The sequence below is a fragment of the Rattus norvegicus genome, chromosome 20, assembly GCF_021556685.1.
Source record: "Rattus norvegicus strain SHRSP/BbbUtx chromosome 20, alternate assembly SHRSP_T2T, whole genome shotgun sequence".
In the NCBI taxonomy this organism is placed as follows: Eukaryota; Metazoa; Chordata; class Mammalia; order Rodentia; family Muridae; genus Rattus; species Rattus norvegicus.
Window position 1 is genome coordinate 3,500,926 of NC_141553.1, and position 24,726 is coordinate 3,525,651.

The 24,726-nt window shown below is 47.8% G+C and overlaps 1 protein-coding gene and 1 long non-coding RNA gene across 18 annotated transcripts in view; one reads left to right on the top strand and one right to left on the bottom strand.

The window, feature by feature from the left end:
• Nucleotides 1-7,812: 7,812 nt before the first annotated feature.
• Nucleotides 7,813-15,715, bottom strand: LOC147998472 (RT1 class I histocompatibility antigen, AA alpha chain-like). 17 transcript variants are annotated; one of them, XR_015645422.1, is made up of 9 exons: nucleotides 15,623-15,715; nucleotides 15,149-15,418; nucleotides 14,697-14,972; nucleotides 13,244-13,519; nucleotides 12,991-13,116; nucleotides 12,781-12,813; nucleotides 11,306-12,404; nucleotides 9,059-9,165; nucleotides 7,813-8,219 (listed from the first exon to the last, which is right to left on the bottom strand). XR_015645422.1 is itself a non-coding variant. In XM_087598545.1 (7 exons), the coding sequence occupies exons 1-7, from the start codon at nucleotides 15,693-15,695 to the stop codon at nucleotides 12,400-12,402; spliced, it is 1,059 nt and encodes a 352-aa protein (XP_087454671.1). In that variant the 5' UTR covers nucleotides 15,696-15,715; the 3' UTR covers nucleotides 8,818-12,399. The 17 variants fall into 17 exon arrangements, 3 of the variants coding, with proteins under 3 accessions (XP_087454671.1, XP_087454670.1, XP_087454669.1); XR_015645420.1 differs by having other exon boundaries at nucleotides 11,115-12,404; XR_015645426.1 differs by lacking the exon at nucleotides 7,813-8,219 and adding an exon at nucleotides 13,603-13,758 and having other exon boundaries at nucleotides 8,818-9,165.
• A 6,923-nt stretch (nucleotides 15,716-22,638) lies between these two features.
• LOC147998473 (uncharacterized) overlaps nucleotides 22,639-24,726 on the top strand; it is a 28,522-nt gene continuing 26,434 nt past the window's right edge. The window contains exon 1 of the long non-coding RNA XR_015645535.1: nucleotides 22,639-24,695. This is a non-coding gene — a long non-coding RNA (uncharacterized LOC147998473). The remainder of the gene's footprint in view (nucleotides 24,696-24,726) is intronic.

Here is a 24,726-nt window from a genome sequence, read left to right on the forward strand (position 1 = left end):
TCTCTCTCTCTCTCTCTCTCTCTCTCTCTCTCTTTTTTCTTTTCTTTTTTTCGGAGCTGGGGACCGAAGCCAGGGCCTTGCGCTTGCTAGGCAAGTGCTCTACCACTGAGCTAAATCCCCAACCCCAGCTTCCAAATCTCTTAAAAATGACAGACTTCTCCCTTACCTGGACAATCACTGAAGGTTCCACTGTGGGAGTCTTGATTTCAGTGCAGACAGAGGACCCAGGGCAGCATCAGTTTTCCAACATCTTAAATGCCATATGCAGCAGATCTCTGAAAAGTTTTCAGGGCTGTAATATCTGACCTGAACAAACTTTCCTTGTTTCTAGTAACTTGTTTTGTGCTTAACTTTGGAAACATACACGGGAGCTTAATAATCCGTGTTCCTGTTCTGGACGTGCATTGTTAATTGTCGTCAACAGTTTACAATAAGTCGGCAACTTTCCTAAGATTCAGATTTTGCAACTTTGTCTCTGTTAAGTTTGAGTCTTTGTAATTTGAGGTGAAGCTCCTTTATCATCCAAATAAACCATAAACGCTGTAGCCTTCGTCTATAAGAGCCTGGTGTCTTGCTTTTATCGCATACCATTATAGGTCACCACAGTTTTTGTATGACTCAGTTTCTCCAATAGCTAAAGCCCAAGAAGGTGAGCAAGGACACAAAGCTACACAAATGTCACAGTGAAGCTGAATAGGCCTTAGAAATGTATAACGTATTAATCAGTGTACCTTATTTGTTATCAAATATAACTGGTTGAGAGATTTCTCAGAAGTGAAGAGCACTGGCTGCTCTTCCAGAGGACTTGAGTTCAAATCCCAACAACCACATCAAAGGCACGATGGTCTGTAACTATGGATCCAGGGGTCTGTCACAATCACAAAGGCATGAATGCATATAATGCTCATATAACACAAAATTTTAGAATGAAATGCCTACCTCATTCATCTAGCGTGTGTTGTGCTTATCTACACTTTATAGCAGCTTGGTGCTCAGCAGTTAACAAAGGCGGAGAAGTTTAGACACACATCTTAAACCAGCTTTTGATAAGCCAAGTAGACATTCAAAACCTTACATTTTTATAATTACATACACTATATTATAAACCAGAGTCCAGTCACAAATATAGTACGTTGTAACAAATGTAACCTTAAATTGTTACTTTCATACAAAAATGTATGCCAATCAGAAATCCTTGAGTCTGATGGTACTTCTTTAGTCTACAAAGAGATACAATGATATACATAAGCTCACAAGAACAAAGGAGTTTTAAGGTTATTGTGGCAAGTGGTCATCTGAAGATGATCCTGAACTCACAGGGCGTGGACTCTTTAACCATAGTAAAGATGGCTGCCAGTCATATGGAAGCGTATATTTTGATGAGGTCATCAGCCAAGATGGAGGAGAGACACATTGTTTCTATCTTAAAACATCTGTTTTCATGATATGTTGTTTTTAAAAACAAAACCCCAGTCGGTCAACTTTACCAATGAAGATGAAGGGACCAGATTTTGGAGTGAAAACCTGCTGGCTCAACAAGGCAAAGAAAGACCTCCCTACTGTAACAAGGCCTCAGAAGGTGAAAGCTCCTTCTCCACACCTTCAGTTCCCTCCACCTCAGTCTCCCTCCTTTTTACTTCCTGTGTTTTCCTATGTCCACCCCTGCCTTCTGATCGCATGCTTGGCCTCTTGACCTATGGCTGATTTTATTTAACACCGTTTACAGAAAGCTGTTGGAGAAAAGGTGTGTGTAAGTCTGAGCCACACCACAACAATCTGTCCACGCTGAACAGAACGCTCTTGGCTTAAAGGCGTCTCTCAGGGCTGTGCAACTCCACAAGCAGAGACAGGATTTTCCTGTTCCAAGTTCACAATCTCGGGCTACACAAGGTGATCAGGTATCTTGAAACATTCCCCCCTTTTTGTCTGAACAGTTGCTGTTTTTCCAGCATCAATAAAATATATACTGTCGGGTAACCATCACATTCACAATGTCCAGTCCACTTATTTGAATTTGGCCACCTTGGAGAAAGTGTTCCACTCTCTATCCAAGCTCGGTGAGTCCAAAGGTCTGTACACAAATCACTTTCTATCAAAACTTACACTTATCAACCTACCTCTTTTTAAACCTTAAAACAGTGCTGGAGAGATATCTCAGCGGTTAAGAGCACTGAATGCTCTTCCAGAGGTTTCTGAGTTCAATTCCCAGCAATCACATGGCGGCTCACAACCATCTGTAATGGGGATTTGATGCCCTCTTCTGGTGTGTCTGAAGATAGCAACAGTGTGCTCATATAACTAAAATAAATCTAAAACAAATTTAAAAAAAACCTTAAAACATTTTTAAAATCCTAAACAATTTAGGTTTAGCTATCTAGTCTTCAACCCCATCAGAGACCTGAGAAGAATAAATGTTCTCAAAAGAGACAGGAAGTGCAGAACAAGCAGCTTCTGAAACCATAGTAAGGACAGAGACTGCTGGCTACCTGGACAGTCACCCAGGGGTTTCTGGAAGTTTGGAGCATCCATGTCTTCAGGCCACTGGCCCAGAGCATCTGACAGATTGTCCTGTGAGTCATGAGGGACTTCTTCTCTACCTAGTCTTGACAGAGTTCAGCATTTGCCTTCCTGTGCTTTCTTGGTCCAGGCTGGACAGTATTCTGTCAGCAGTTGAAGGAAGGGCAGTTTCTTGCCCAGTGGCAGCCACATGTGAAGCAAACTCTGTAAGGAGGTTCTTCAATGCTCAGCGTCTTCCTTGAAGTAGTATGGCAGTGCTGTCAGGAGCGGACACATCTCATTGTAAAAAAAATTAGTCTTAAATTAATAAGACATCTCTGAATCTTATATTCAGTAGATGTCTGAGGTTTTTTGAAGACTAGTACCTAACAAAACCAAACAAACAAAAGTTTGATGAACTATTAACTAGCATTTAACAAATTTTCTAAAACAGTTTGTAATAGGCACTTTCAAAAGTACTAGTCCTTCCCATTGCCTTGTTAAGAAATTCATAGGTATCTTAATGTCATGTGGTTGATACCTAGTCATAAGTTATTATGTTGTTGCCAAAATATAACCTTACTTTTGTATCAATATCCAAGAATCTATACCAATGTAACCAACTGTAACCTTAATTTGAATCCATACACAAAGATCTATACTAAGGTAATCAAATAAACCTCAATTTTGTTTCAATTCAAAAAGCTAATATAATCTTGTAAAAATATACAATAATTTTGTATAAATATACAAAGTTGTGTATAAGAATAGACTGAATAATTTACCTGTTCCCTACTATTCCTATGTTACTCCTGTATCCCCTTCTGTCTTCTCAGTAGTGAAGCTATCTCTGCCCAGCTCTCTACACTGCAGGGCTTGGTGGGGTTTGGCAGTCTCAGGATTCGGGATTCCTGAGTTCCGAGTTCTATACAATGTTCACGTCAGTTTCCTCTGAACTCGGGAATTGGAATATCCTGAGTAGTTTGGAGTGTGAAGCTGATCGATGGGTGACTTTGTCACCTTAGCGGCGATCCCATCTATGTAGAGCACATCAGTCAACTCAAAGGTGCCCTCTGTTTGCACAGGACCTGGCAACAGAAGAGGCGTGGGATCACAACCTTTAAAGTTTATCAAGGTGCTATTAAAACCTTGGCGTGGTTCCCATGGCCTTGGTCCCAGCACTACAGTATGAGGGTAAGAGCAGAGGCAGGCAGATCTTTGGAGTTTGAACTCTAGGCCACCTGGAGTTCCAGGACAACTGGTGCTTCAATGTGTGTGATACAGTGTGTGTGTGTGTGTGTGTGTGTGTGTGTGTGTGTTAAAAATAAAATCAAAGGGTCAGAGAGATGGCTCATCGGTTAAGAGCACTATCTGCTCTTCCAGAGGTCCTGAGTTCAGATCCCAGCAACCACACGGTGGCTCACAACCATCTGTAATCGGATCTGATGCCCTCTTCTGGTGTGTCTGAAGACAGCTACAGTGTATTCATAGACATAAAATAAATATATCTTGAAAGAAAGGAACCCTTTCTTTCCCATGTTAAAGAATAAAATAAAAAATAAAAATAAAACCGCACCGAAATGTATCAGAATGTGTGCTTGCTTACCAGGGAAGGTGCGAAGTCAGCAGGCATCATGAACTCAGTTCTCTCCTGCCTTTATATGAGCCACAGACATGGAACTTCGGTAGCTGGGCTTTTGTAGCAAGCAGCTTCAATCAGTCCTGGTAACAGCCTTTTCCAATTGATATATCTGAGTATTCACCAGCATACATGAACTAATTAATAATTAATCAATTAGGCAGTGCATTGAAAACCCAGCTGCTGCAATGACAAACTACTTCAAAGCTTGCGTGCATCTCTCTGCTGCTGTCAAATACCACGGCTGAGATTCTTCCCAGCGACCTGGGGCCCTGAGCAGGCTCCACACAGGTCATTGTGAGCACAGCACTGCTCAGGACTGTTCCTAAGAGCAGAGACAAGAGCTTTTGTGTGCGTATGCACACACACGTGCACACACACACACACACACACACACACACACACACACACACACCCCACTGTACGCTCCCAGGGAGGCTCCCAGGATAAAGCAGCTGTCCGTGAGCTTGCTTCTGAGGCTCAGTGGTTGTGAGTAATGAATGCTCAGTTGCTGGCTGCAACTGTGTGCCTACCTTGTAAACACTCACCAGACTTGGAACAGGCTTCTGCCAGAACGGGGTTCTGTTAAAGGGGCAGCGTGCTGAAGTGTACCCTTTGGGTGTGTAATGAAAGTGTGCAAAGGAAAAGAGTTAAAGCCCGTCGCATTGTTGGCTTTTGCTTCCAGGGAGGTGTGCAGTGTCTCAGGTGCCTCATAGCCTACTACGTGGTACTCAGTCCCCACATCTGATTTATTTCTATGTCTATGAGGGCTTTGCTTGCATGCACATCTGTGCACCATAAGCGTGCTGTATCCACGGAGCAACATTACCCACAGAAGATACTATCTGAATCCTTTTTTTTTTTTTAATTTATTTATTTATTATATATGAGTACACTGCAGCTGTATTCAGACGCACCAGAAGAGGGCATCAGATCTCATTACAGATGGTTGTGAGTCACCATGTCATTGCTGGGTTTTGAACTCAGGGCCTCTGGAAGAGCAGTCAGTGCTCTTAACCACTGAGCCATCTCTCCAGCCCCCTTATTTTTAAGACTTTAAATCTTACTTTATGTATGTGAGCATTTTGTCTGTATATCTGTCTGTGGACCATGTGTGTGGAGTGCCCATCGAGGCCGTAAGAAGGCGACAGGTCCCCTGGGACTGGAATTACAGATGGTTAGGAGCTGCCGCGTGTGTCCTAAGAACTGAACTCAAGTCCTCGGCAGGAGCAGCCAGTGTTCCTGACCACTGAGCCACCCTTCCAGCCTCACCCTCTGGTTCCTTTTTAGATCTGGGGGCTCATCAGCTCCTACAGCAGCCACTAATCGCAAGAACGTTTCTGAAGATGGCTGAAGAGGGCAGCAGCTGTATTGGCTTCTGGAAGGGTTAAGGAGTTGCACCACGTATAAGGTTTGAATCCTGGGATCTCCTGTTAGACATCTGCCTCGCACTCTCTAGGGCTTTCATGGAGACTGTACTGTGTGAGAACCAAACTCTCACCCGTCTTGGTTAGGGATTCTATTGCTGTGGTAAACACCATGACCAAGGAAAGAGGAGAGAGTTTATTTGGCGTACACGTCCACATCACTGTTCATCATGGAAGGAAGTCAGGACAGAAAGACAAACAGCAGGGACCTGGAGGCAGAAGCTGATGCGAAGGCCATGGTGGAGGATACTTACTGGCTTGCTCAGCCTGCTCCCCCAGCATCCACCTCTGTGATTTTTCCAGACAGGATTGGGTTTCTCTGACAGCTCTGGCAGACCAGCCTGGCTTTGAACCCAGAGATCTGCCTGCCTTCACCTCCCAAGTGCTGGGATTAAAGGCCTGCACCACCATGCCCTGAAATCAGCCTTTCCTTCTCTCCATTATTTACTCGATTTGCAGCCCCCTCCTTCTAATCCCCCCTCACACATTACTCCCCCCACCCTACCTCCCCTTTTCAAGAATGGGCCCAGTCCTGTTTTCTTGTAGAGCCCAGGACCACCAGCCCAGGGAGAAAGGCTGGGCCCTTCTCCATCACTCACTAATCAAGAAAATGACCTACAGGCTTGCCTGCAGCCCAATGCTATGGGGGAATTTTCTTAACTGAGGCTCCCTCCTGTGATTGGCTTAGCTTGTGTCAAGTTGACATTTAAAACTATCCAGCACACTTGACTGGGCAAAGGGAAGCTAATGGTTAATTGTCTTGAGTGGGGGAACCCAGCAAGGCTGTGTTAGTCTTCTCACTTTCTCTGTGAACATCCCTCCCTTCCTGCCAGGATGTGGCAGCCAGATCTCTTCAGAAAGGAGGATCTCGGGAGGAGAGGGCAAGTGGTAAGAACACTTGCTGCTCTTGCAGAAAACCCAGCTGAGATGCCCAGCACTCAAGTCAGGTGGCTCCCAGCCATGTGTAACCCGCTCCACAGGACCGCGCCCTCTGCTGGCCTCCACAGGCAATGCAGTTAGTGCACTTGGATGGATGCTGTCAAACTTGTACACACACAGAAAATATTCTGAAAGTAAAAACGAAGAGCGAAACGGAGACTGAGGCATCTGGCCGTGTGTACAGGTAGTTCAGCCTGATGAGACCCTGGCTGTGAGAAACCTCTTCTGTGCAGAGACCACCCTCCTCTGCTCACCCAGAGGGGCACACAGAGAGGTGCAGGCAGGAACAACAAAGGTACAAGACTTTTGCTCATTCCTCTGAGCAGAGGCAGCTGCTCCTTCCCAGAAGGCCTGTGCTCTGGGACATGTCTTTCTGAAGACATCCATTTCCCCAAGTGACCAAGAGTAACACCACCTACCCGTCCTGAGCACCCACATGGCCACCCTCACAACACCCATTGGTGCCAAGGCTGGCATCACAACTGAATTGTAAAGCAACTGTCGAGATCTGAAATCTCTGATCAGCGACACAGTTCCAGCCTGGGGGACCTGGGTCCGGTGCCTGAGTGCCTGACCCTGAAGTGAAATCAAGGCCTGCAGAGAGCAGGTGCAGCAGCAGCTCAGGCAGCCGCTGGGCTACACTGTTTCTTTCTCCTCCCACCTCCTGCTCTCCCCTCCAGGGATCCCAGCGACACTGCCAAGGGCTCCAAGATAAACCCAGAACAGGCCTGTTCTACAGATACAGATCCACGTCTGAGTAAGACCTGGGCCACCTGGGCTTCACCTATGACCTTCTGAACTTCTGACCAAGTGAGAAAGGGCAGACAAGCCAGACCTCTACCAGGGCTTCCCAAGCTTCCCAAGGCCCCCGGGCCTGCCCTGGCTGACACTCTCTGATCCCACCCAGGGACTGCAGACTCTTTACACAGCCTTGCTGGTGTGTGTGTGTGTGTGTGTGTGTGTGTGTGTGTGTGTGTGCGCGCCCGCGTGCGCATGTGTGCCTGTGTTCACGCACGCCATTGGGCAGGTCCTCATGGTAGAAACGTGGTGGGGGGAGATGAGGCATGAGGATGTGGGGCTTGCTCTTTACCTCCCGACCCCCAGCTGTCCCCCAGCTTCACCACCCACAGCCACTTTAGAAAGTGAGTAGAACCAGAAGAGAAGGCAGCTGGGGAGCCACAGCCTCTCGGGTTTGGGCCTTACCTTGCTATGACCCTGCCCCACAACAGGGCTCAAGACTCAGAGTGATCCTGGCTCAAGTCCCACCCAAACGGAGCACTTACAGACACCACAGACACAGTTGTTTCATTCTTAGTTTTTTTAAAGATTTATTTATTATATATGAGTGCACTGTCACTGTCTTCAGACACACCAGAAGAGGGCCTCAGATCCCATTACAGATGGTTGTGAGCCACCATGTGGTTGCTGGGATTTGAACTCAGGACCTCTGGAAGAGCAGTCAGTGCTCTTAACCACTGAGCCATCTCTCCAGCCCCCTCATTCTTAGTTTTGTTAAAAAAAACAAAACAAAACAAACAAACAACTCTGATAAATCAGGTCTAGGTTTAGGAGTGGTGGTGACACAGAGAGAGGAATGGAGAGGGTGGGCTGTGAGGACAGGGGTGGGGCAGTAGTGTTTCCTCCCTGACCTCTGCGTCCTCTTCTACAACAGACTGCCACGGTCCAGAATGGGTGATTCCTTTACTGTGTCTGTTCAACTGAAGAAAAAACCAGTAGGTTACAAGACACACAATGGGAACACACACACACACACACACACACACACACACACACACACACACTCGAAGCCGACCCTCTCCCGCCAACTGTAATTACATGATTGGGCGCTGATGTGGGTATTGAGAATCGAACTTGGGAATTCCTGGAAGAACAAAAGCGCTCATAACCTCTGAGCCACTTCCTCAGCCCAGAAATCTCATTTTTGAAGTTTTTAATATTTATGCATGTGTGGTTTTGTGCATGTGTGTCAGGTGTATGCAGTGCACTCTCACGACAGTGTGTTGAATGACCTGGGCCCAGTTACATGGGTAGGTGCTGTGAACTCATTGTGCATCCTCAATTGTGCTGGTCCCGCCCAGCCTGGGAGGGGGCAGCAGGCGTCAAGGGGCGGTTCCTCCCTCGGCCCTGCCCAGTGCTGCACAGCTCCCTGCAACTTGACAAGGTTTGGGGGCTGCGGCCCCCGGGGGGCCCCACCCCAGGTTCTTTTGTCTTTAACCCATTCTCCCACGGGTCTCATTGTGCAAAGAGAATAACATTTTAGAATGAAGCTTCTTACAACACACTAAAAGGAAAGAATTAAAAGCCTTATAACAAAAAGATTCTGATTTAATTATAAAAGTATGATTATGACAATTGTAGGAATAGACCCATCAAAATTATAGACCGTATACTAATACTGAGATTCCTTCATTATGGGTAATCAATGTAGACTGGCCTAGAGTTTGTAACAACTATTTGGGAGCAATTAACACATATTCTTTATTATATGTAAGTACACTGTAGCTGTCAGAACAGGGTATGGGATCCTGTTACATACAGATGGTTGTGAGCCACCATGTGGTTGCTGGGAGTTGAACTCAGGACCTCTGGAAGAGCAGTCAGTGCTCTTAACTTCCAAACAATCTCTCCAGACTTACAAATGTCCTAAAAGAAAACAACTTCAGTTTACAAAAAGTACTAATTGGATTGTCCAATGCATTATAAAAGGAACACTATTTCCTGAAGCCCCTACAGTCCATCTGGATGAAAAAGTTGGGAATGGCTGATAATAATTCAGTAGAGAAAGAAAGAAAGAAAGAAGGGAAGAAAGAAAGAAAGGAAGAAAGAAAGAAAGAATTTGTAATTCAAAGCCCATGTGCTTCAGTGCAGAACTCAGAGTTGTATGCAATCTTTATGGTATTATCAAAACTTCCTGAATCTCTTAATATAGTGACTGAGTCTCAATATGCAGAAAGACTTGTTCTCCACACAGCAACTGCTGAATTTGTTCTGGATAATTCAGAATTCACATTATTTTGCCGCTGCACCAGACAATCAGAAACAGCGACTGTCCATGACTTATCACCCACATTCAGTCTCTCACGGTCATGCCGGGGCCATTGGCAGAGGGAATGAAGGAAATGACTGATTATTCATAAGGAGTGTGTTAGGAGCCTCAGATGTTCCTGAAAACTACTATGTTTCTTGGTTCTTTTTTTTTTTTCCCCCCCGGAGCTGGGGACCGAACCCAGGGCCTTGGGCTTCCTAGGTAAGCACTCTACCACTGAGCTAAATCCCCAGCCCCGAAAACTACTATGTTAACAGTTAAGGTTTCAAGGAAAAATTCTTTAACCTGGCAACAAGCCAAGGCATTTATAAAGAAATGTCCTACTTGTTTTTTGTACAACCAAACTCCATTGCACACTAGAAGTAACTCTAAGGGCACCAACAAAGTAAATAAAAAATGGAATCTGGCAGATAGATGTGTTTCAGTTTGCAGAATTTGGAAGCCTAAGGCTTGCACCACACCATTGACACATACTCAGGCTTCCAATGGGCAAATGGTTTGAGTTCTGAAAAGGTTGGCTCTGTAATTACACATTTACTGGAAGGCATGGCTCTGGTGGGAATAGGTGTACAAACTAGGACCGACAGTGCCCTGCATACGTCTCCAGTAAGATGCAGCAATTCTTCCCTCATTACAAAGCACATTACAGCTACACCACACAATTCTGCAGGGCAAACAGTAGAAAAGACCCAATTACACCTTTAAAAACTCACCTATAAAACAAAAAGAAAGAATAAAGGCCCCAGGGATAGAATAGATTGTGCTCCATTAAATTTGCATTTTCTGAACATTAACAAGAGAGGACCAACAGCTACCAAGAGACACTGGATCAAGGAAAAAAAACTGTGGAATTAAATTACCCTATGTGGGCTGGAGAGATGGCTCAGCGGTTAAGAGCACTGACTGCTCTTCCAGAGGTCCTGAGTTCAATTCACATGTTGGCTCACATCCATCTATAATCAGGTCTGGTGCCCTCTTCTGGCCTGCATACATGCAGGCAGAAAGCTGTATGATGTATACATAATAAATAAATAAATGTTTAAAAAAAAAGGTGAAATGGTTGGGCCTTAGTGGCTTGCCTTGGACAGCTCGCAACCCCCACTCCCATGACAGAGAAATGGTTCAGCAGGTGAGGGGGTAAGGGAGGAATTAAATACTTCTTTCATAAGTAATTGGACATTTGACACGTCTCTCTGTCTCCCTCTGTCTCTGTCTCTGTCTCTGTGTTTCTCTCTCTCTCTGTCTCTGTCTCTCTCTGTCTCTGTCAGCTTTGAAGAGCCTTTGTGGAATAGGATTTTCTTTTAGGACTTGTAGGACCGACAGAGGGGCTGCTGGCAGGACACAGATAAAATATAAATCCGGGAAAGAGAGCTCAGGAGCCCTCCTGGGTTTGCAGGAACTCAAGAGAAAGGCAGACTAGACTGATAGAGTGACACAGACAGATTTCTGAAGGGTTGGAGTTTACTTGTAGCATCAGGCTGGTAAATAGATATCTTGAATATAGTTAAGAAAATAACGTTTCCTTGCTGAGCTGTCAGGTTTTTACCTCAGCTTCTGCCTCCCATGTCTTTAGTGCTATGAATACGAGATGATTTAAATGGTCACAGGCCTCTGAGGGGGACTTTGCTCTCCTGCCATATAGAGCCATCCAAAGGCAGAGCAACCACAGGTGCATCAGCTGCAAGACCCAGGTGCACAGAGCTGGGGGTGGAGACTAAGAGACTTCAGGGAGTTAACTCCAGAACACAAGACGGAAAAGGTAAGACAGTCCAGGTTCAGGAATCGGTACCCAAGTTACAGGGAGAAGCCTCTCTGTTAGGTCTTATCTCAGCTGTGGAGGTGCTCCTGAGAGATGAGCAGACAGACCGCACCAGACACTTGAGAACCCTGGCTACAGGGAGAGCCCAGGGCAGCTTTCCGACCACATGTGTATTGTGTGGCAATCAGTTCAGTTCACAGGTCGGCAGCAGCTCTACCCACTTGCAAACACCTCGTGTACACCAGCAGTCCAGTTTGTAGAGTCAGGTGAGCAACAGTGGCATCACCAAGCAGAGAGAGCCAGGCCTGGCAGGAGTCAGCTGGAGGGACCAACAGGAACCCCAGGAGAGGTTCTCAGCTGGGCCTCTGTCAGGGAAGCAGAGATCAGCAAAGTCTCATAAGCGTTCCAAGGTGAGCTGTAGCAGCTGTGTCAGTCACTCTGTGGAGCCCTATTTATACCCTCTAAACATCGCGTGTCCTCCATGTGCCTTGACTCAGAACGAGTCCTGCTCAGCCCAGTCAGCCACAGTCCTTGGAAGCACCAACAGACTGCAGCACACCACCAGAAGTTAATTGGTGCATTTCTCACTATGGAGCCGTGACAAATACAGCTCAAGTATACAATGTAAGGCGGACCAATACATGCATGTTGTGAGCAAAGTCTCCTTCATCGCGTGTCCTTTCATGTGCTTGCTTTAGCAGAACATCCGCTCTCCTGTGTCTGTCTGAGGGAAACATTCCTTCCCCAGTCAATCTCAGTCTTTCACACCTGTGTCCAGTGTAAGGAAACATTCCTCCTGTTTGCCACAGCAAAACACCATCCAAACGACTTTCCTGAGATCCCTGAGTTTCCACTTCAGAGCAGGAAGGTTGGCTGTGGAAAGGAACACAGGGCAGTGCAGACAGGGCCCTGAAATGCAGGGGCAGGCTGGGCTCCACAGTTCTTCTCACCGAACTCACAAAATCAGAGGGAACTTCAGACACTGGTGTGTAAAGAGAACAGAGGACTCTGGATGTCACAGCAGAGACCTGAACACATCATCTGTCACTCAGTCCACTCCAGGCAGCTGTCTTCATGCTAGAGAACAAGAGTCACAAATCATCACTGTGAAGACAACAGCCCAACAACCCTCCACTCACAGAGGATTCTGGGAGTCCCTGAAACCAATCATGTCCACATTACCCCTCCCCAGTCAGACCCAGAGTCACCTTTACAATCTGGGAGAGACACATCAGAGCTGTTGGGGTTGGCCTTTCCTATGGTAAAACAAAACACACACACACACACACACACACACACACACACACACACACACACACACACACACTCATTTCAAGGTACAACTCAGGCCCCAGAAGATTCCTCTAAAGAAGCTATTATGGGTTGCCAGAGCTCCCCACCATCTCCAGCTTGACTCTAATCACCTTGGGACACTCCTGCCCCCCACACTAACCTGGAGCAGGGGTGTAGTCTCCTCCTGTTCCTCCTGTGAGAAGAAAAGCTGTGAGAGTTCAAGGAAGGTCTTGACAGGAGGAAATTTCTAAAACTGACAGGGGACCCAGTTGGAGACAGCAGCAATGTGGGGTGTGGCCATGTTTGCCATTAATGAGCAGAGCGCTCTTCTAAAGGAAGCTGAGGGGAAACAGACCCTGCCCTTTCCTACCTGTGTTTCTCTTCCTCACAACAGCCACCACAGCTCCAATGATCACAGCTCCAGTGATGACCAGGGCTCCAACGACAACATAAATGACATTGGTTTCCATGTTGGAGTCAGTGGATGGAGGAGCCTCTGGGAAGGACAGGAACAGGAAATGAAGGTGGGGGTCATGACCCCAGCTCTCAGACCTGACCAGCTCAGGGTCTGCAGAAGGCTCCAGCGTTCCCTGACCCCAGCTCTGCACCCACACCCTCCTTACCCCATCTCTGGGTAAGCGGCTCAGGCAGCCCCTCATGCTCCACATGGCATGTGTAATTCTGCTCCTTCCCAGGAGGCACCACCACAGATGCCCACTTCTGGAAGGTGCCATCCCCTGCAGGCCTGGTCTCCACAAGTTCCATGTCCTGGGTCAGATCCTCCCCATTCAACTGCCAGGTCAGGGTGATGTCAGCAGGGTAGAAGCCCAGGGCCCAGCACCTCAGGGTGACATCACCTTCAGGTCTGGGGTGAAGGGTCACATGTGCCTTTGGGGGATCTGTGTGGAAGATTTAAGATATCACACAGTTAACAAGACAAACTAAAGTCTACACAAGACATAGTAAAGACAATGACACTGACCTGTGTGTGTCTGACATTTCAACTGTCATTGACTAGAGAGCTGCAGGGAGAGCTGGTCCCCTCAGTAGAGAACTGCACACTTTCCTGAGGGACTCAGAAGCTAAGAGGGAATCCACATGAGGCTGTGGATCAACATGGCCGTCCTTATGTGATGTTCTATAGCATGAGATGGGTAGTCATAGAACAGAAGAGGGAATGGAAAATAATTGATTTAATGTGTGTTTGCAGACAAACTCTGACTAGAAGCAAAATAATGCCTTCCAAAATAAGGAAAGAAAAAAAAGAAAGTAAGAAATAAGAAAAAGCGAGAAAAAAAGAATAAGAAATCCCACAATTTATATTCCTCCAGGGTACCCCATAAGGGCTCATGGGACCATTCTCCACTGTAGGAATAGAGAGAAATGGGGTGTGGAAGAGAGGCAAACCCCACATTAGGGAGGGATCTGTGAGAATGTCTTCTTTGGAAATTTCTTTTTTTTTAAATGATCTTCTTTTTTAAATATATATTTATTTTATGTATATGAGTACACTGTAAATTCAGACACACCAGAAGAGGCATCAGATGCCATTGCAGATGGTTGTGAGCCACCATGTGGTTGCTGGGGATTGAACTCAGGACCTCTGGAAGAGCAGTCAGTGCTCTTAACCACTAAGCCATCTCTCCAGCCCTGGAAATTTCTAGAAACTGGGGGAACCAGCCTAGTGTACTGGAGCCCATGTCTCCTATGAGGAAAAGGAGACTTCTGGTCCTGAGGTGTAAGGGCTGACACACTCAGCAGGACAGGAGTCAGTGTCCTCAGAGAGTGGGTGTGGGCAGAGAACCTGGCCTGGGAGAGGCCATGGCTGACAGCAGGGAGCCCCTGCTGTTAAGTGGGGAAATTCTCTCCTTCCCTCCAGAGAGGGACTCAGAACTCTCCAGGGAGAAGGCTGGGCCCTGGGAGAGGCAGTGCAGTCACTGTGATGAGGGATGAGGAGACCCAGGGACACTGTCTCCCCTCTGAGACAGGGGCATCACCCAGCTGAGGGTTCCTTCTTACCCAGGACTGAGTCCCAGCCCGAGGGCAGAGGAGGAGAAGCCCGGGGCCCCCCCGCACCTGAGCGCAGCACCATCTCCTTCCCATGCTCCAGGTATCTGCGGAGCCACTTCATGCATGTGCCCTCCAGGTAGGCCCTGCGTCTCTCTGCAACACCAGCCTGATCCCACTTGTTCCGGGTGATCTGCGCAGCCAAGTCTGCTGCTGTCCAGGTCTTCAGGTCTTCGTTCAGGGCGATATAATCGCGGCCGTCGTAGGCGGACTGCTCATACCCGCGGAGGAGGCTCCCGTCCGACCCCATGTCACAGCCATACATCCTCTGGATGGTGTGAGAGCCTGCGGGACCCCGCGGTCAGACCCGGCCCCGCCCCGGCTCCACCCGCGGATTCCTCCAAATTGAAAGGGAAACCGGCCTGGGTCGGTTCTGCTAAGAACCTCGGACTTGGGACCCGGAAGTCCCTGGCAGTGTGGGGACGCGGAGGGGTCGTGACCTCCGACCCGGGGTCACTCACGGTCCTCGCTCTGGTTGTAGTAGCGGAGCGCGGTCCTCAAGTTCACTTGGAAAGTCTGCTGGTTGCCCTTGGCTCTCCGTGTCTGCTGCTCCCAATACTCCAGCTCCTCCCGCTCCATCCACGGCGCCCGCGGCTCGTATCTCGGATTCTCCGCGTCGCTGTCGAAGCGCACGAACTCCGTGTCGTCCACGTAGCCGACAGAGATGAACCGGGGCTCCCCGAGGCCGGGCCGGGACAGCGCCGTGGTGAAATACCGCAGCGAGTGCGAGCCTGGGGGGGGGGCGCGCGGTGAGACCCCGACCTCCTGCCAGGATCCCGGGCGGGTGCGCGGGCCGGGCGGAGAGCAGGGCGCCGGGTTCGGGACGCGGGTGGAGAAGGGGCGGGGCTCTGGTGTGCGACGCGGTGACCCGGCTTCCGCGGTGCCGCCCGCGCCTCGCCCCGCAGAGGCCGTTTCCCTCCCGACCCCGCACTCACCCGCGCGGGGCTGGGTCCGGGCCAGGGCGGCCGCCAGCAGCAGGAGCAGAGTGTGAGGTGCCCTTGACCCCATCTGAGATCCCAGACCTGGCTAAGTCCGTGGGACTGCTTGGACTTTACAACCAGTGCCTCGAGAGACGCTGATTGGTTCACAGGGTTCACGGCACCCAATGGGAGTGAGACTTACCAGCGGGTCATAAGTATCCGGGCAGAAGGACCTGACACAGGTTAAAAGCAGAAGTGAAACAGGGGAGATGGGGAATCCCCTGCCCCGCCCCTGACCTCACAGCCTGGCGACTAAGACTTTGCCTGAACTCTGTGCTGTGAGACAGAGCCCTGTTTGTCAAGGTGTCTCCGAGTTCTGACCCAGAAGCTGCCCGAACACCAGGAGAGACCCGCAGTCCTGACTTTCTGTGTCCTTTCCTCCACCCCTTCCTCTTCCTTCTTCTCTTCAGAAGTCAGACCCTGGAGTCTTCTAGAAGAAAAGTGACTTCCAGGAATACAATCACAACACAAGCCTTGTGCATGCAGTGGAGAGATGCTTCTCCTTTAAGAGGAGGCGCTGGCCTGCAAGCCCCATCCTGACCCCACAGAGACCTGGCTCTGTTAGACTGCATGGGCAGCTCATACTGCCAAGCCTGAGTGCAGGACTCTCATCTGTAAAGAGGAGACTTTGCCTCTTCCCTCAGGATTTGTCTTCTCAACCTCGGGTTTAGAACCAGACTCCTTGTGTTTATTCCCAGAAGATGCATCTGTGGCTCCAGGTGGGTGCATTTTACAAGGATCTTCATTCCGAGTCCTGAGATTGACCATGTGGACCCGGGTAGTTGTCTCAGCACAGGAGACCCCGTTGTCCACAGGGAAGAGACCATAGGTATGGAGACCACAGACAGCACAGTGCCCTGTGCTACACTGCACTTGCCCTGTGTCCACACTTCTCCTGTGCAGCTGCTTTAGTGACTAAATCACGGTAGGAGGGGAACTGTAATTAACTATACCACAGAATAATGAGAGAGTGTGGGAGAAGTTATCAATCTGTGACCTCTCACTCCCTCTCTGACCTTCACTCACACTTATGAGCTGAGAAGGTGAGGGACATGAATGTGTGGGACAGTGGATCTGATAACCGAGCTGGCCCCAGAGTTCCTCAGGCCTGAGCAGTGTGGACATTGGAGGAAAGATGATTCTCAGGCCAGAGAGCACACACTTGTGATGTGAGGTTTCATCCCTGGTCAGAGTATGGGGAAAGATTAAATTTTCAGGTTTCTTGACTCCGGGGAGCTCTACAAATCTCAGTCACATAACTGAAGTGGAAAGAAGAGGAGAGATGGGTGGGGGCTCCTGAAGAGAGTCACCCATCACACAGAGCAACAAATGTGGGTGAGCACAGGTGTGAACTCCAGTCACCTCCCCATGCAGGTCTCCACAGCAGCCCAGCAGCCTCACCAGGATTCAGCGGCTCCTGTTTCAGTGAACCACGCTTATTAGGTGCTGTGAGTGTTTTCCGTGGGATCTTGAAGCTCTTAGGTTCCATGACTGACCTAAGGATGCAATTGGGGTAGGCAGCCCCACAGAAAGGATCTGTCTTTGTTACTTTTCTTCTTATTTATTCTGTTTTTTTGAGACAAGGTCTGTCTGCACTGCTCTGGCTGTCCTGGAACTCACTATGCAGACCAAGCTGCACTTGAAGTCACAGAGATACATGGCCTTTGCATCCTGAGGGCTGGGTGTCACAGTTTCCCTTTCATTGTTTTGAAGGAACACCATGACCAAGGCAACAATTCTAAAAAGAAACATTCAATATTGGCTGGGTAACAGTTTCAGGGGTTTAGTCCATTATAACAGGAAGCATGGTAGCTGCAGGCAGACATGATGCTGAAGGAGCTCAGCCTTCTACATCTTGATACAAAGGCAGCTAGGAAGAGGATCTCACTTCCTCCATAAAGTTCATGCCTACTCGCACAAGGCCACACCTCCTGATAGTGCCATTCTTTGTGGGTCAAGCATCCAAACACATGTGTCTATGGGGGGCCACCTATTCAATCAGCCACAATAGGATTGAAGGCCTGTGTCAGCACACTAGCTCTAGTTAGTTTTTATTACTGTGACAAGACACAAGGCATCTTATAAAAGAATATGTTTAATCTGTTATATAGTTTCAGAGGATTTGAGTCCATGATGGCAGAGGAGAGGTGTGGTGGGGGAACAGCTGAGAGCTCCCGACTTGATTTGCAAGTAACAGACTGAGACACTGGGAATAGAGAAAGTCAATTTTTTAAAGTTTTGATATATATAATATATGTAATATAAAATATTATTATATGTAATATATATAATTTATTTATAAAGTACACTGTACCTGTCTTCAGACACCATAAGAGGACATCAGATCTCATTACAGATGGTTGTGAGGCACCGTGTGTTTGCTGGGATTTAAACTCAGGAGCAGTCATTGCTCTTGACCACTGAGCCATCTCTCCAGCCCAGTGAAAGTCTTTTAAAACCTCAGTGGCACACACCCGTGGCACACATCCTCCATCAAGGCCACACCTCCCAATCCTCTCTGAACATGGCCTCAGCTGGATTTGAAGGATTCATTCCCATGAGCCTGTGTGGCTGTTCTCATTCAAACCAGCACAGCAGCCACTGTGAAGTGTAAGAGGCTCTGGAGATGTGTCCAGTGCAGGCTGAGGGAAATGCCCTCACACAGGGCACTCTGCTGAGTTAGGTCTCCCCCTTTGCCTCTGTCTCCTCCTGCTGAGCCCCTCTCTGTCTCTGTCCCTCAGGTCTCACCCCATCCGTGCCCAGCTCCCCTCCCTCCTGAGCTCTGCACTGACCCTGTCTCTTCCTTGGCCTCTGGTTTCTCTATGGTGTCAGCCAGCAGCTGTGAGGCAGCTGTGTGGTTCCTGAGGCAAACATTCCAATGGTGGCTGGGGAGAGGGCTCAGCAGCCAGGAGCACTTGTTGCTGGTGCAGAGGATCCAGGATGAGTTCCCTCAGCACAAGGTGGCTTCCACCATCTGTGACTTCAGTTCCAAGGGATCAATGGTTGTGCAGCTACAAATTTATATGCACAAAGAGGACAGGTCATGAAAATAAATATAAAAAATATGATTTTAATAATCCTGCCTGTCTTTCTTCTACACATCGAGAGTGTGAGGCCAGGGGCGGAGGGCACAGTGCTGTTCAGACAACAGTGGACCACCAGCCAATGAAGAGAGCTCTGTAACAGGAAGTTAGAGATGGTTGAAATAGTGTGTATTGAAATGACAATTTATAGAACAGCATAAAATTAAATATACAAAAGATCTTTCATTGTATGGACCTACTATGCACAGAACATGACCTCATCCCAGAAAGAAGACACAGTGTGTGCTGCTCTTTGTAATTGAGCAGATGTCAGTTTTGATTCCCCATGAACAAGAGAAATTCCACTCAGACGGTTGGATACTAATTTATAAAAGACCAGAACATCCAAACACCCAGAATGTTCCTCAGAGAAAGGTGTCCCCTTCCCCCATCTTCCCTCCCACAGCTGACCCTCCAGGTCTCACCTGTTGAAGATGGTAGAGAAGCGTCCCATCCTTGTCCAATGGCGCCACCAGGTGGAAGAAACAGAGGGGACTGAGTCTGAGCCCACGGAGCTGAGGGTAAAGGGGACCCAGGCTGGCTGAGCTGCCCCAGGGCTTCCTTGCTGTCTGTGCTTCTCCAGGCTCTCAGGTCTCATGCTGCCCTGCTCTCATCACACTTACATCCAGAAGAACTTTACATGCTTTTCCACCCGTGGGAAGAAAACGCCCTGTAAGGGAGGAGGCAGGAGGCAGAGCCCTGAGTGCTCAGAGGAGCTGCAAAGCCCCAGAGTAGGTGCAGAACTCTGACCTGGACTATGATGTTGATTGTTTGATGTCAGCTACATGGGGGGTTAACTAAAACCCCAAAATGGAGGGCACCATCTGTGAGGCGGTTTTGCTTAAGGTGAGGTGGAAAGATCAGTTTCTGATCCTTTCCTTTGATGGAGGAAGAGACACCTGTAATCCTGATTATTTGAGTGGAGTCCCTCCCCGTTTCTAATCTGGCCACACCTTCTGCTGGAGGCCTCAGTGAAGACATGGAAGGAATCGCTTGCTCTTTGTCTCTTGCTCTTGCTCCTGCTCCAGCTCCTGCTGCTTCTGTGGGACATTCCTGCCTGCCTGTCCTTGCTCTGCATAATGACAGCAGACTTACATTTATTTATGGATGCCTAGGCTTCATGCTGGGCCTGTCCCAGCTTCTCCTAACTCAGTTATCCCATTTACACCATCCTAAGTTCTACCATGTGGCTGCTCTCCTCTCCTCAGTTTCAGACATCCCGACCCCTCTGAGTCTGGGTGGTGACTCCCCCATGCTTCTCTCTTCCCAGAGTTCCTCCCTCTGACCAGAATCCTGCCTTCTGCTCTCCTTGGCTATAGGACATAGGCTCTGTATCTCATCCTTCAGAAGGTGCTTTAGGTAGGCAGGGTAGGACGGAGAGGCTTCCTCACACAGGGCACAACAACATTACCTCAGCATTGCCCCCGTTAGTCCTATAAAAGGCAAATCTTTCTCTGACATCATCAACTATATACAGTGAGGACACGGGTAAAAACATAATTATAAAGAGTTAACAATTATTCTTCATTAAGAATTATTATGTATTTATTTAATTATTTAATTAAGAGGAATTAATTTTACAAATAAGAATTTTAATTAATTCTTAATCTTAAAAATATAAGAATCACACTCATAACATCTGGTTCCTTTGTATCTGCCAACCATTGAGAAACTATTATCTGTCCTATGAATCCAAAGTCCTATCTGTCCTGAATCCAAAGTTCTTTGCCTAATTCCCTTTCCATCGTAACTTGAAGTTATCCTGAAAATATATTCCTAGACCTAAATCATTTTCTGAAATCTTAAACAGCTTACAGTTACTGTGAGACTGTAGCTATCCAGTCTTCCTCCCCGTCAGTGACCTGAGAAGGATAAATGTTCCCTGAGAAAACGGGAAGTGCAGAGCAAGCAGCTTCAAAAGCTGCAGAAATGGCAGAGATTGCTGGCTGCCTGGACAGTCACCCAAGATTCTTCTGCAGTGCTGAGGCGTCCAGCTTCAGGCTGCTGGCCCAGTGTATGGTGGACATCTTTGTGGAGCAGGAATATTGAAGGACTCCCCGACTTGTCTTGGCAAAGCTCACAGTCATCTTCCTCTGTGTTCTGCTTGTCCCTGTTAGGACAGCATGCAGTCTGCAGTTGAAGCATGGGCAGGTTTTGGCTGGTGCCCAGCTCTGCCACCTTTGAAGCAAACTCCATATGGAGGTTCCTCGATGCCCTCCATCCCCTCTGAATTAGAACGTGGTGCGGCCAAGAGCATTCGTGCCTCACTGTTATGGAAAGCCTTGTGTTCATAAAACATTCTGAATGCCATATCCTGTAGGTGTCTGAGATTTCAAAGACTCCCTATCTATCTCTAGTATATCAAAATAGGCAAATGTTGCTTGTTTCCATATATCTACTATCTGATCGACTTTGGAAACATTTAGTTTTAGATTGGAGGAGGCTGGAACCGAAGAGAAGAGAGAGGCAGCCGAGAGAACATGGAGGCTGATGTTAAGATTCCTCTCTGCACATTTACAGGTTGTTATGAATATTCTTAAGGGATGGATGTGTAAGGGATGGATGTGTACAGGGCTTTGTATATCTAGGTGGGCAATTATATCTTATCAATTGGATCAGAGGTCATTGTGTTGTGTGTTTTTCATGTGGCGATTTAAGTTCAAGTTCAAGCGAGTATGTGGTGGCTGGAGACACTAGGCACAATATATATATTTTTAGACTGTGTTTCTGTAGTGCGGTTTGTCTTGTGCACCTGACTCTTAAAAAGGTTCCCAGTTTCTACACAACTGGCCCTTTAGAATTCTTAGCTGTTAGAATTGCTTGAAACTGTGACCTTAACTTCGTTGCCTCTTGAATTTCTAGGAACAGGATAGTTCATTAAAAAGCCGGCTGAGGCTGAGGCTGAGGCTGAGGCTGAGGCTGAGGCTGAGGAGTGGATGCGCAGAGTGAGAGGAGAAGCAGTTGGTGCAGAAGACATAGTTGGGAGACAGTGGAGCTGACAGAGCAGAGAGGCTAGAACAGTTGTCACAGTCTGGAGCTGCTGTCATTGGGAAAACTGGGAGAAGGGACTGTTTAAGTGCAGTGTTGGGAATTGAGGGAGGAAGGGTTGAAAGAAACATTAGAAGGGGCTGGGCTGGAAGACTGGAAGAATTGTTGGAAAGGAATTAGATTGACAGCTCTCTCTCTCTCTCTCTCTCTCTCTCTCTCTCTCTCTCTCTCTCTCTCTCTCCTTTCCTTTCCTTCTTTCAACTCTAGCCGTAGGGGTGAAACAAGGAGGATAAAGGGTGGGGAAAAAAGAACCAACAAAGTAACAAAGACCAGCTACATGTCTCTCCCTGTAGCCCTGGCTGCCCTGGGACTCACTCTGTACCCAAGGCTGGTCTCCAACTCAGAGATCTGCCTGATTCTGGGTATGCACAACCAAGGCTCAGGAAATATTGTTAATCAAATCACCACAGAAGCCTAATGAATATTTCTTTGATCATGTAATTGGGAAAATTGTCAAGAAATGAGAGAAATGCTACATACTAGTGACAAAAGAGCATCTCGCCCCATGAATCAGTTTCTAACCTTGAGACAGTTTGCAGATGCAGAACTCCTTGAATGAATGAATGGCCAGGTGACCCTGAGTAAGTCCCTTATAAAATATCTAAAATGTATACTGCTAGCCTTTCTCCAGTCCTTTCCTAGTGGGAACTACAGGTTTTCATCAGGGTAACCATACACTGGGGAAAGAAATAATCAGACTTACCAGGCTCTATTGCATATTGGTCCAAATTGATGCTGATTCCAGGAGATCCCAGGTGCCTGATGCCAGAACTTTTGTAGAAGCCAGAAGTGGAATGAGAACCAAGCTCTCGTAAAGGATCTTATTCATAGTAAAGTGGGAATGGGGTCTCAGAAGCCATGAAAGGGCTAGAGGAGTTGCAGGGTTAGAGTTGCAAGTTACAGGGGTCTCTAACATGAGAGGGTAGGAGAGGGCAGGAAGAGTCACAGTAGCCCAGCAGGGCCTAAGGAAGTTGCAGGGTTACAGCTCTGAATGTGGAGGGATGGAGGGAAGGCCAGAAAATTCACAGTAGCCCTGCAGGGCCTAAGGAAGCTGCACTGAACACCAGGTGAACCTAGAGGAGCTGTGGGAGAGGTAGCTCTGAAGGGAAGGTGAGCAAAGGGCATGTAGGGGGCGCCATGGCCCAGAACACCTAAGGGAACTGCAGAGTGGCAGCTCCAATGGTGGGAGAATGGGGCCAGCTGAAGAGGGCCAGCCTTAAAAACTGAGGTACCAGTGGAGACAAATACTTGAGACCAATGAAGCATTACATAGCCAGCTATGCAAGCCCGCCATCACTATCCATGGCGTCTTGTTAAACTCCCTCCAAAATTTCTGTGTCCTTCCACAGCTCAGCAAAACACCATGTGAGTCTGTCTTAGCAAAACTCTACATGAATCTGTCTTAACAAACTCCATGTGAGTCTGTATCAGTTAACATATCTAAAATTTGGGCTCCAATCTGCCAATTTGCCCGAGTCCACAGAATTGGCACAAAGCCCCCAGAACACCATTTCTTTCTGTGAAGTCAGGACAAACAATGACCAGCAAGGAATGTCCAGGTACCATCCCTATCCAGCCTCTTCCCTCCGGTGAGAAGTTCTTCTCAGCTGCACACAGCTTTTCTGAAGTGCCATGAAGCTCAAACTTTTGGTTTCCTTACAAAGTCATTTGTGTGGATGGTATTTTGCTGAGGCAAACATGTGAAGGAGTGCTTTCCTGAAGCAGACACAAGTGAAAGGACATTCTGCTAAAGCAAGGATGGGAAAGGAGCCATGATGTAGGATTATTTGATTATGACACACAGGGGTTGGTTCACTTTACATTGCTTTGTGGAGCTCCACTAGTTCTGATTCCATAGAGAGAAATGCACCAGATATGTCCTGGTGGTGTGCTGGCGGCTGCTTGCTGCTTCTGTGGACTGGGCTGATTGGCAGAGTGATGTCAATCTGTGAATGATACAGACTTATGTGAAGTTTAGCTAAGATAAACTCATAGGCTAAGGCAAGACACTTGGTGAGGCAAGACTTATGGAGGACATGCGAAGTTTGGAGGGAGAATAAATGGGATACAATGGACAGTGACAGGAAGCTTGGATTGCTTGCATAGCTCTCTTTGTAATGCTTCTTGGTCTCCTGTCTTCACTGATCTGCTCTTCCCTGACAGAAGTTTGCTAAAGAACTTCTCCTGGTGTCTCTGCTGATCCCAGTCCCTCCTGCTGACCCATGCCAATTTGTCTGAGGTCTAGCTGTTTCTGCAAGGTCATGCTACCACTGCTGCTATCTGGACACTAATGAACTGACCTGTGAACTGAACTGCTGATTTCCTGACAACACAGAGGAAACTTGCTCCACAGATCAATTCCTAAACAGATCCATTTCCCCCGTATCCTAATACCCTTTCTTTTCCACTACCTTTAGTGGGTTGTGGGCTTGAAGGGAGGTTAAAGCATTTAAGAGACCACATTAAAGTAGGGCTGAGAACAATATAACATTACAGCACCATCTCTGTTGAGCTGCTGGGCAAGGCAGGAGAGGAGGTGCTGTCACTATGGAGATGCAACTCCTATGGGACAGTTCCTTGAGTGGTATGGTACCAAGACTGTAGGTGAGGAGGAAAGGTGTCACCATTGTGAATGGCTCCTCATGACAGTAGTAGGCTGAGGCAGGAAAGGCAATGCCCAAACATGGACAACTCCTGGGATGGTGGCAGGCTCAGGAGATGTCATGGCCTCTGCCATTAGGATAGGAACCTCAAGTTTTGACAGCTCTTGTCGGGGCATATCACTGCAGGCTGGGGCAGAAAGAAGCGATTTGCTGCACCTTTGATGGAATTTGCAGCTAACAGCTTAGGGTGTACAGAACTGAGCATTATTTGAAAATAAAATGAACATTTGACAAGTGGTGCCAAGGGGTTGGGGATTTAGCTCAG